This window comes from Ovis canadensis, chromosome 2, assembly GCF_042477335.2.
Source record: "Ovis canadensis isolate MfBH-ARS-UI-01 breed Bighorn chromosome 2, ARS-UI_OviCan_v2, whole genome shotgun sequence".
Lineage (NCBI taxonomy): Eukaryota > Metazoa > Chordata > Mammalia > Artiodactyla > Bovidae > Ovis > Ovis canadensis.
This window is the reverse complement of record NC_091246.1, coordinates 36,153,668-36,166,057: the sequence shown is the minus strand read 5'-3', so window position 1 is coordinate 36,166,057 and position 12,390 is coordinate 36,153,668. Positions and strand designations below refer to the sequence as shown.

Here is a 12,390-nt window from a genome sequence, read left to right as displayed (position 1 = left end):
ACTTACTGACTTAATTAACATGTTTAATGTTAAGAGAGGAAGTATAATATGCATGTTATTTCTCTGCCTTAACAATATAAATTTGTTTTGCACAAGGACACAGACACGTGCTCCAGCTTCACTTTTATCACTAATGTTAGTAACATTTTTATCGGTCCTATTTTGTTGTAATTTGTCTACTAAATTAACATGGCAATAATGTTTCTCAAACAAAAAACTCCTTTCATGACTACATTTAGGCCAAGTCTGAAACACTATTTCTGAATACACAGAGGCCAGTTGTCATTTATCTCATTTGCTAAAATTTGTGTAGGATCACAAGTATTCCACTTGGGAAATAAAATCCTGAAATGTTATTTTCACCACTCAACCCAATATGAGAACAATTTAAGTCTACAGTATTTTAGGAGGGTTTTTTGGTTTGTTTTTAAGGCTTTGGAGAATTTTAAGTATCTTAAACTCCTTAAAAGATATTTCAATCTAAGATGAATGTATCAGAAACAAACAGCAACAAAAAAAATCACACCAGGGCGACAACTAAAATGTTCTTTAGAATCACCTAGGTGGGTGTGTCAAACAGGCCTCACCACTACTTTCAGTCATGATGCCGTGACTCCAAATAACTAGTCAAGAACCAAAAAGAGCAAGCAAAAGCCCAAGTTACCTGATGTCCCAGTTGGTTCTCTTTCTAACACACAATATAGTATATACACACAGAATTTAACTGAGGAAACAAAAAAGTTAATGAAAAATAATCTCAAGTGTAGGAAAATCTGGGGGGTCAATCAATTCCAGTAGTCTTTAAAAGACATGATTACCGAAAGTAAATTGAAGACATCTTTTTCTTTCTACAAAAAAGGCAAGACAAACAAGTGTAAAAGCTAGAGATTTATTGTTATTTTGTGATTAATAAATTGTCAAACTGGTTATGACACTACCCCACACTGTATACCACCAATTGCCAGTACAGAAGTTTTAAAACCATACTGAGGCATAAGGCAGAGAGAGCAGAGACGCACAAATATCATCCTTAACGAGTTCCTTTTAGTCATGCCTCCATCTTCATTAACCTTTGTACCTGTTTTATTCCAGGGGTCAGTGTCAAAACAGTGCACGAAATGGTGGGCAACCTGCCTCTTCACCTTTTTTAATAGCAAGCAACTTACAGAAGTAATGGAATTCAACTTGTATTTCCCTTGATTTTACTGGTCTGAATTAATTTTAGTTACTTTAACATTTTAATTTCCCTTAACTGTACATGAGAGAATATAATGACCTAAGAGAATACTGAACCAGAGTCAACCAAATATATTACTGACCCCAAAGTTAGGTTTTAATTGGTCCTAAAGGAATGTACCACCCCAATAGTTTGAGTTAGGCAAACAGAATTTCCTTGGGGAGGGAAGAAAAAAGCTGTAGAACAGCCAAATGTACTCAACATTGTTAAAACGGCTCTTTGTTTTCACCCCTGAATGATACTTCTTTACTACACTATATGCACAGAAATCCTAACAGAATCTTGGTTGCCAGTATTATTTAGGCTGGCCCAATCCAGGACAGAACCCCACCCCACCCCCAAAATTCCCCTTCTCTCAGGCTCTGAAAAGCACAATATTTAACTATTTCTTAATAGAACTACCAAAACACTTCAGAAACAAGTGGCTCACAAATCATTTTAAATTCGTGTATTGCCTGTGCATGAGAAAACTGATAAACCCCGAAGATAGTTCTATTTTTATATGGTGATTAAAAATAACTGAAACATCAAGACACTTTCAGTGAAAGCAACATTTCAATTACAAATTGTAATGCCTGTTAAAACTACCTATGGGAGAAGCTGAAAGTCCTAGGCAAATGCACTTTGGGGTTATACTACAGTGCTCCTTCAGTCTGCACAAAGATTAAGGTAATTTACAGTCAATCTGTGAATGCTGAGACAATGTTACATCATCTTGTCTGTACAATTAATACGTCCTTAAAGAGACAACCAGAATCAGTTTTTCTACTGTATTTTCAACAAGCCTCACTAACCAGTACTTTTGCTGAGATGTTCATCAAAGATGCTGTAAGATTCTACACAATTAAGAAATACTCTGCTTTGAAGTATTTTCTTATCTTTATTTTTTCCATTACAGATGTTTTGCTCAGATGATCTACTGTAGTATGTTTCTAGAGATGCTGTCCCAAATGTGCATACATACGTTGTATACAAATAAAGCAAAAACTGTCAGTAGTATAAATCTTACAGCATTTTTGTTTGCAAAAATACATGCCAAAGTCACAATAAGCAATGTTGTATCACAAATTATAAAGCGCAAATGATTTGCTTCTTTTTAATGCTTTTATTCTACATAAATTACTACCAGAGACTAATGTTTAAAAAGCAAATAAACTGGACAGATGCAGGACAAAAATCTGTTCACCCAACTATAAAAGGTGATATGTTTTTTAAAAATTACAATAAATGCAGAAGTGTTTGACGCATGCAGTAGCCTTAAATGAAAAAGCATTGATTCCCACTGTTCCAGGAAAACAAAAAACAAACAAACACAGTGAAACCCACACATCTTACTGCACTCCACCTTAAAATGTATCATATATTGGGTTTGTTTATAACAGCACAGAATTCCAAGAGTCAAAATGAAATAAAGCAGGTATTTTAAAGATTTAAGAGCCGTTATCAAAAATAAATTACATTTTTTTCAAGATACAGAAATGCTGCTATGATGGCTGAGAGCCCAGTAACCTTTCAATAGCCGCATTGATATCACCTCCTGTGGCTATTAGCGCTTGCAAGTTTGCTTCACGGTTCAAAAATCCCATTGCACTGAGCTGTTCCAGTTGCTGCTGAAATCTAACTTCTGGATTCTGTAGCTATTAAACAAAAACAAACAAACCAAAGCTCTAAGGAAAATCAGTCCATGTCACACCTAAATAATCTTTTAAAATTTTAATTGCTTTTCAACATTTGCTAATCTATCAAGCGATATAAAACCACTGGCCTCTCTTGAAACATATTCAACATATTTAAAAGTCTAATTAGTACTTTATTTACAGAGGGAACCCAGCCTGGTGCTCTGTTACAACTTAAGACAGGTGGGAGGCAGGCTCAAGAGAGGGGATACACATACAATTATCACTGATTCGTATTGTTATACAACAGAAACCAACACAACATTGTAAAGCAATTATCATCTGATTAAAAAATTCAAGAAACTAAAAATATATAAATAATGGAAAAATAAAATACTCTTATTATTAAAAAAATAATTTTTTAAAAAGTTTTGGAGCTATCAACCAGTTGGGTAATTGTAAAAGCCAGTGTTCTCATGTACAAAATTCTGAAGTTCTAATCTAATGAGGCTTAAAATGTCTTTAATTTCTGTATCAGCCAGTAAAGTCTTCAGAAAAAAGTTCCAGTTTCAGATGTACATACTATACTCCTCATTTTTTCAGCTGCATCTCCTTTTCAGAAATGATGTACTACAGAAATACATAAATGATCACTCAATTCTGGGCAACATGATAATGGTGAAGTCTATAGATTGTTTAACTTAGATAACAATTCTGCCCAATACCTGAAATTGCTTTTTCGTATTAATTCGAAGAACATTTACTGAGCCAGCAAGCCATGCTAGTTATCAGGAATACAAATCCTCATGTAAGATAAAACTCTGACCTGTTTATTGTATTGAATAAGGCTTAAAATAAAAAACTATGCTGTATTTTCACCATGTAGTAGTTTGAGCACAATCTACTGTAACAGGTTTGAATTTGCAATCATCTGTAAAAATGGCATATTCTTAGTAAATAAATGATTCTAGATGCAAGAACATTAGTAGTTCACATTTTTTAGCCATATTTGTGAGGTGTATATATGTAACACAAGTTACCATAGGAAGCAGTAGCAGGTGGGGTGAAGTACTTACAACTTTTAAGCCAAAATACAAAGAGCAGATAGAATATAGTTGTTGGAATAATCAGTTTCTATTCCTCCCTGACAAACTTTTATAAAATATAATCTATTTCAGTTTTCTAACACGGACTCCAAAAAAGAATGCATTTTAAAAAGCAGTTTACAACTATAACAACATTTCCTTTAATGTCTAATATAGTACTAAGGTTAATCATTATAATGCCTATTTTTTAGAATCAATATAATTAAGAACAAACTTTTCATTACAAGCTAAGCCCCTAAAGATGACCACTTTCTTTACTTTTTTGAAATTTCTACCATTAAGAAGAGCAGAAAAGAATCATTACCTGAGGATTCACTCCAGCAAGAGCCTGCAGCATTTGCTGAATAAACTGCTGGTGTCCAGGTTCGGTGGTTCCTACTGTGGGACTTGGGTTTTCGCTAGATGTAGAAGTAGAGCCATTGGTTCCTGAAGAGCCTCCAGTACTTCCTAATGCCCCCAGGCCAGGAGTAAACCTAGAGAAAGCACCAACTGTTGGTAAATCTAAACTCCTAAAAATAAGAGGCCAGACCAGGCTGGCTAATAGCAAATCAGTTATAATTTAATATAATGTTAGCTAAGTTATTTTCTTAAAAGAAGCATTTTTTAACTTTGAAAACTCTCTTACCAACAATCTAAACCCAAAAAAAGAATGGCCATTAAATCTGAAATTCTCAGAGAAAGTAACCACTGTGCACTTTCACAATCTTTTCCAAATAAGCCTACCCTGGGATGAGGCCGGGGGCTTCAGTTGCTAAGGTCTGTAAACCCTGCTGAATCTGTAATAAGGCCTGCATTGCTCTAGGGTTTGACATTGCAGATAACGTATCAGGATTCTGCATCTAAGGAAGAAAGAAAACCAGGGGTTACAAGGGAATTAAAATTAGTGAAGGTAAAATGGAAATGTTTTCTTTGCTATGCTTCTTGAGAAAATCTAAAACCTTACTCCTAGACACTGGTAATCTGTAATTTCTTTCCCAATATAAACACAAGCACCTCCCTTTTGACAGCAATCTCATGTGCGAATCATCACTTGACCTCCCAAGTCCAATGTGAAAACCATTTTTCATAATGAAACACAATCAGGAGCTCCTCTGGAAGCCATAGTTGTTCCTCGTTTTCCAACAGATAAAAATTGTTGTTTCTAAGAGACGACCTCCAAATGCACAGTTTATATCACATGGTAATATGGTGAAAGTCACATATTCCTCCTTGACCAAGTGTTAATCTGTTGCTGATGGAACAATTTTACCAATCAGATACACTCTAAGACAATAGTTCCAAAATTGAAGTAACACATGCGGTGGTTCAGCTTCGCTACTTCCAAATATACACCACCTGACTAACCAAAAAAGATAGGCCTACATCATTACAATAAACCAAAGACACTGACTAACCTTAGACAATGGTTTATAGGTCAGAGGATCATTTGGATAATATTTAAAAGCCCTCCCTAGAACTACCAGTTTCAAAACACCAAGACTGACTCTTCTTTTCTTTTTAAATAGTAACATACCATGGCAATCTCAAGTACTTTTTAATTAAAATAACTTCCTTATTATGACAAGACTGACAATTTTAATCTTGCTAATTCCAAGTCTGAGGAATGAGATCTACCCCTTGGAAAACAGGCATTCTATTAATTTGGAGGAATTAAAACATTACGGAGAAACCAAACAAGTAAAGGGTAGCTCTCTTCCTGTTACTCGAGATTAGTTAAACCATAAAGCATAACATGACACAATGAAGCACTTCAAAGTTAGTAAAGTGAAAGGAAATGGTTTATGATATTAACAAAGCATTCTAAATCCTCAAAATCCTCAAAAGCAAAAACCAAATGGTCCTTTCCTCAGAATTTATATTTTTAAAAATAGAAGCAAAAGGTCAGCAGTGAAATGGGGCTCAGTTAAAAATCAAGCTGAATTCTCTGCAAATTGACAGCAGACTCTATTCTACATTTTGCTATCAGCCAGAGAAAAAGCAAGGAAAATGTTTACCATCAAACTTTTTCAAGCAAATCATTACCGAAGACAGCTAGCATCTTTTCTTACTCACTTGTTGAAGGAAAGTTGGGAGCTGTTGTCTCATTTGTTCTTGAAGCTGAGGATTTCCAGCAAATAGGGGATTATTCAGCATCATCTATGGGGCAAGTGTTCAAACAATTTTAACTGGAAATATCTGAAACAAGTAATGTACCTTGTTTAATAGTCTATCTTCCCCTCCAGTGCCTAAACTGGCACTTAACAGGGAGGAAGGTAGAACATGAATAAAAAAGGGAAGATATTGTCCATAAGAGGGATCTCCAGAAAAAACAAAAATGAGGCATCTTCTCTCTCAATGAGTATGGTGATTATGATAATGTCATGTGATATCCTAAAAAATAAAAGCAATCATTTTCTTAGGCTTTTCCTTGAGTAAAGGTGAATATTTGCCCTTGAAAGAAAAATGGGAGTAACTGAAATTCATGAAGATACATTTTCTGCTACACTCACAGAATAAACGTAAGCGTCAATACATGGAACTATACATGGCTTGCACAGACACCTCAACACACAAGTGGCAAGCACAGAGAAAATCCAGATCTGGAACAACTTATCTACCTGCCTACTGCAAAAGAGCTAATATTAGGTCCAGAAAAATAACACTGCAGAACAGCAACCAACTTGCCAGAGAAATGGAGCTGCCAGGTGAAAATCAGCCTAGGAATAGAACCGATAGATCTCTGGGGATAAAGTATTAAAATGCTTTAATAAGACCTAAACGATGTAAATCATTTGAGAACACCAAAATTAGCCTCTGTATTTCACCTCACTACTACCAGAGATGGAAAAAATGGCATGGCTAACCTTCAAATGGGTGAGTTAAATGAGTTAAAAAGTCAGAGTCAGGGCCAATATTAATGGGCCAATTAATACTAAAAATAAGATTACAATACACAATAGCATAACCAGAAACTAGTAAATTCTCATAGCTTCAAAAAAAGACTAATTTTATATCAGTTTCCCCAAACAGTGAAAAGTCAACTAACAATGATTTACTGATAGCCTATTTACCAGTCCACATCCAAAGTCTGGTGGGGAAGCGGTGTGGAGGATGATCCCTGCCCTCAAGTATTAATAATTAACTACTGTGAGAGTAATTACATGTTAATTGCTAAAAGTAGAGAGAATTCCTCCCTCCCTCCCTCAGTTTATCTACTGTTGCAAAGTAGATTTAGTTAATTTCAACAAAATAAGACAGGAAGAAGTCAGACAAGTTTTATGAATATACAGCATTTATTTTGAAGTGACCAGTAAGTTCACAGTAAATAAAGTAAAATCTACTTGAGACCAACAAACCTGCTTTTTTAATGGCTCCAGTCAATAAAGTTATCACATTTATCTTTTAGGATTCATGTTATTTGAAAAAGTGTGTCAACTTAAGCTGATTCATACTTTTTCAGAAAATTGTTATCACATTTGATTCAGATTTTTCTCCTAACTTACCTGACTGTATAAACAGTTTTTACAATCAGACCTTTTTGAATACCTAAAAATGAAAATTAGAATAGAGAAACTACAAACTTTAATACACTGGTAACCAAAATACATTGTAAATGTTTCTAACAATTATCTATCAATATTGTAAAAGCCAACTCACATCTAGCTTACTTTTGTTTCAACCTTTTGCTTTAAAGTAAAAAAAGCAACATACAAAAGTGCTCAAGTCACTTTACAAATGTAAAATTGTTAGTTTAAATGGCTGGGAATGTGCTTGTTAGAGTCAAAATTTTAAAGCAAGATGCACATTTAATGATTAATAAATAGGCAAATATGTATTTAAAACCATACAAACAGGAACACTCTGATACATATTTTCCACATTTATTTTAAAGTGCTATCATCACAGTAAGCTGAAGCATTTAATACTAATAACTCAATTTTCTAATGAATAAAACAATATTTTATAAAGTATACCTACAATACACAAATTAAAAATATATAAAAATGTACCTAAAAAATCTTTATTTCCAATTTTACAAATTTTAAGAGAACAGAAGTTATTACTGAGGGTTGTTAACTCAAACATATCTGCTATATACTTGAATCAACATGGTTCCAGATTTTAGAAATGTAAAAACTAGCTCATTTGATATAATGAAGAAAGTGATTTAACTTTAAGAGCTTTTAAAATTTTGGAAATGGAGAGAGATTACAGGAAACTATTTTAAATTCCCAACATTCCACAGAAACCATTTTTAATAAACAGCAAATATAAATTATAGACGATCAAGGTTTAGTTCATATTCTCTAAGGTTTTTCAAGCCCAATGGTTCTTAACTTATGGGTACATCAGAATCACTTAGGGAACTTGGAAAAAAAAAAATCCAATACAGTTATATCAAACTGTCTGAGAGTGGGGCTAAAAAACAGTTTTTTTATCTTAAAATTTCCGAAGTTATCCTAAACATTCAGCTAGGGTTGAGATTCACTTATTTTTTTAGTTACGTCTCTTCTGAACAAGTTAGAAAATAATTACTTGATGAAGGACCAGTGTACTAACTTTGGATGGAGATCTATAGTAGAAAGAATGAGAATACTGATCCCACAAATCTCTCTGCCCACACTGAACAATTTCAGGCTATTTTATAACTGCTATTTTGAACATAACTAACACTCAGAATCTGTGTGATCTAATAAATAAAAGTCTTTCAAATGTATTAACACTTCTTAATCACTTTCAAGATCTACATTATGCTAAAGAGTACTAATTCTGAAGCACTATTTTGAAGAATAGGCTTCAAAAGGGAGAGCAATCAGAAACTTTTCTATTCATCTCCTACATGAACGTATGTAGATATAAAGTAAACCTGAACTTCTTTCTACCCAGTGGACAGAGGAAATGAAGCTGTTTTAATTATACTATGAAGTATTAATTTACTGTAAAGAAACAAACTGTCCAAAAAATTGGGAGATGCAATTTGCTTCTCTAGTGTATTAAGGCAGCACACACAAAACAAATGTGCCAAAATCACAATGATTGGTTAGGCCATTTCGATACACAGTGCTCACAATTATAAACTCACCTGTGCAGCAAGGTCAGGGTTCTGGCTTAGTGACTGCATCATGCTTCTCATGTAGGGGGCAGACAACATGTTTTGCATAAGTTGTGGGTTTTCAGTTATTTGCTGCAACAAGCTCTGCATTCCTGGTGTGTTGAACATACTAGCTGGAAGTTTTTTAAAAAAGAAGACATTTTATCAAGGGAAAGATAAATAAACAAAACAAAGTTTTAAAACACAATAATTTTGGCAATTTTAGACAAACATACCTATTAGTTATCAACTGAATTAAAGAATTTTTTAAACTAAGATCTCTGAAACTACGTACTCAAAGTATACCAATTAAGGAGGGTTTACTGACTTTAAAGATTCTAGTTGCATTTACATGAAAATCACATCTTATGGAAAGGCTAAGTTCTAAAAAATCAATTTAAGGCAAAATTTACTACTGAAAAATCTCATTAAGTGAAAATGTCTGAGCCAACTTTTCCTCCAGAATCGCTTAACTAGAATCATATTCAGCACTCAGTATGTTCCCACCTAAAAGAGAAGGGAGCCTTCTCACCCAGGCCTCTATGACATTTTCACTGAATCCTGGCACTCAATGAATTCAACCCCAAATTAAGGGGCCTTCTTCATACTTCAGTTTCCCCATCTGCAAAATGTAGATATTTGCTACTATTATTATTATTTTTTTTGTAGAGAGCTATAGCTAAATTTATGTGAATTCCATATTCTCTGGAAATTAATCTGTTCAACGTATATCCACTTGCCAACTAGATAAACTCAAATATATTCTCAAACTTTTTCACTCCCCTTGTTCTTATTCTATTCAGTGCAGTTTAACAGGCTCAAAGCATTTGACTCTTCCCACTTAACTTTCTAGTTTTTAATAATTCTGCAGTTTTTCTGTAGTAATTTTTGCTTGTCCTATTCTCTCACATTATTTCAATTTACGTTACTCCCCCACCCCCGCCACATTCCAGAGACTAAGGATATTCTAAGACAGCGGATGAACCTAGTTTGCAGGGCAAACACGGCACATGACCTGTTTTTGTACAGCCCATGAGCTAAAAATGGTTTTTATACTTTTAAATGGTTAAAAAATTTTTTGTGTGTGAAATGTGAAAACTATGAGGTTCAAACTTCAAGTTCCATAAATAACATTTTATTGGGACACAGTCATGCTCCCTTATTTATTATCTATCTATAGCAGACAAAAAGTCTGGACAGAGGCACCATGTGGCACTGTCATACCCTACACAGCTGTTGGATGAACCACAAATCAGTGACTCAGTTATACCTTATGCCCCATGAATTACTATAGCAAAAAAAAAAAAAAAATTTTTCCACACACACAAATTTTTTTTTTGAAATGTGAAAACCGTATGAAATTCAAACTTCAAGTTCCATAAATAACATTTTGTTGGGACACAGTTATGTTCCCTTATTTATTCTTTATAGTAGACGAGAAGTTTGGACAGAGGCCCATGTGGCACTATCATACTCTACTCAGCTGTTGGGTGAACCACTAATCAGTAACTCAGTTATACCTTATGCCCCATGAATCACTGTAGCATACTGCTATTTCTATTCTCATTATCAGTGTATACTATTTATGTCAGAACAAGAAGAAAAGGGGGAGAACCGGGACTATGCGTGCCTCCTTTTAAGGCACAGTAGAAGATGAATTATTTTATCAAATGAGGTGGCAAAACATATTACTATGCAATGATACTAAAATAATAAAATACACTTCAACATTGTTAGACAAAGCACTACCACAGCAAAGCAAGTCAAAAAAATACAATTACTGAGGCTTCCCTGGTGGTCCAATAGTTAAGAGTCCCCTTACAATGCAGGGGACACTGGTTTGATCCTTGATCTGGGAAGACCCCGCATGCTGCAGAGCAACTAAGCCCCTGCACCACAACTGCTGAGCCCACATGCTGCAACTACTGAAGATCATGTACCCTAAAGCCCACACTCTGCAATAAGGGAAGCCACCGCACCACTACTAGAGAGTAGCCCCTACTTGTCGCAATTAGAGGAAGCCTGAGTGCAGCAACAAAGACCCAGCACAGCCAAAAGTAACTAAGTTAAAAAATAAAATATAATTATCTCATCAGAGCCAAATTTCTTCACAAAAATAAAAAATGAAAATAAAGCTGCAACCAAAGTTAGGTTCCTAAATGGTTTACTTGTTAGCCAAGCAAGGAAAACAGCATACTAGTTATGATTAATTAGTATGGTTATTTAAATCTTGACTGCAGCACCCAGGGAAATGTGTGCTGGGAAAATAAACTTGTTTGAGGCTACTCGCCTTTCAAGGAGGACAATTTCTCAAAAGTGAGGGACATTGAGCTGTTAACTGATAATTTAAAAACACGAATTATTTTGAGTAGTATTCCTGTTTCCTAATGAATAGATAGATAAATGTTACTGATACTGCTTAGTTCTTTTGTGGGGCAACAATGTCAAGATGGAAGTAACTAAAATTAGCTTCTATAAATAGTCTGCATGAAATAACAACAAGCAAAACTATTTTCAAAGTTAAGAGAACATTCATTTGGTACAACCTGAAGCAGAATCTGCTAAGATGTGCTACATCTCATGATGATAAAAACACGTTAAGTATTAAAAGGATTAGTTGGACAAAGACATACTGCTTATAAAAATACAAGGTATTTAGACAATAGCTGATCCACTGATTCATCAGCAGGTACTCTGGAAAATATTTTGAACTGTAACATTACTCAATTGATAAAAGTTATCAATAATAAATTTCATTTCACTCTTGTGAACTGAGCTATAGTCAATTTCATGAACTTTTGTCAGAAATATCCTGACTTGCCCAAGCACATGGCAGTTTGATGGCTTAAGAGTAGTAGTTTTCTAGTTTTGTTTTTAAAAAGATACCATTTTATTGCAATTTTTTTTTAAGCTCAGAGCTAAGACTGAAATTCTTCTGAACCACACAATCACCATTATCAAACACTAAATGACTTTGGAAATTGTCTTTTGCTAGAACCTGGTAATGTTTCTCAATGAATTCCCTAAATTAGAAAACAAAACAATATTTACATGTCAAACCCATACTGTGAAGTGCATTCAGACAAGTGAAACTGTTTGAATCACAAACAATGAAATGTCAAGCTGCTTTATACATTCTTGTGCTGTCAAGCTAAAATAACTAACAAGATCTCTTTTCACAGACTTGCAGTAAATATAGTTTTGAGCTTATATTATTGTTCCAGCAGCATTTTTTGGACCTTAGTGCAAGTACAAAGAAATTTCCATACTTTAAAATTCATTTCACTGTTTAAGTGAGGCACTATGACCTAATCTTCAACTGGAATTGATTAATCTGCAATGACATGTTAAAAAACCAAG

At 34.3% G+C, this 12,390-nt stretch overlaps 1 protein-coding gene across 2 annotated transcripts in view; it reads right to left on the bottom strand.

Moving 5' to 3' along the window:
* Nucleotides 1-875: 875 nt before the first annotated feature.
* Nucleotides 876-12,390, bottom strand: part of UBQLN1 (ubiquilin 1) — a 54,055-nt gene continuing 42,540 nt past the window's right edge. The window contains exons 7-11 of one of the 2 annotated variants that reach the window (XM_069575838.1): nucleotides 9,022-9,164; nucleotides 6,012-6,095; nucleotides 4,683-4,798; nucleotides 4,264-4,432; nucleotides 876-2,874 (exon numbers count right to left, since the gene is read on the bottom strand). In XM_069575838.1, coding sequence (XP_069431939.1) covers nucleotides 2,722-2,874; nucleotides 4,264-4,432; nucleotides 4,683-4,798; nucleotides 6,012-6,095; nucleotides 9,022-9,164 — 665 coding nt within the window. In that variant the 3' untranslated portion in view covers nucleotides 876-2,721. The remainder of the gene's footprint in view (nucleotides 2,875-4,263; nucleotides 4,433-4,682; nucleotides 4,799-6,011; nucleotides 6,096-9,021; nucleotides 9,165-12,390) is intronic. The other variant, XM_069575839.1, reaches the window with a different exon arrangement.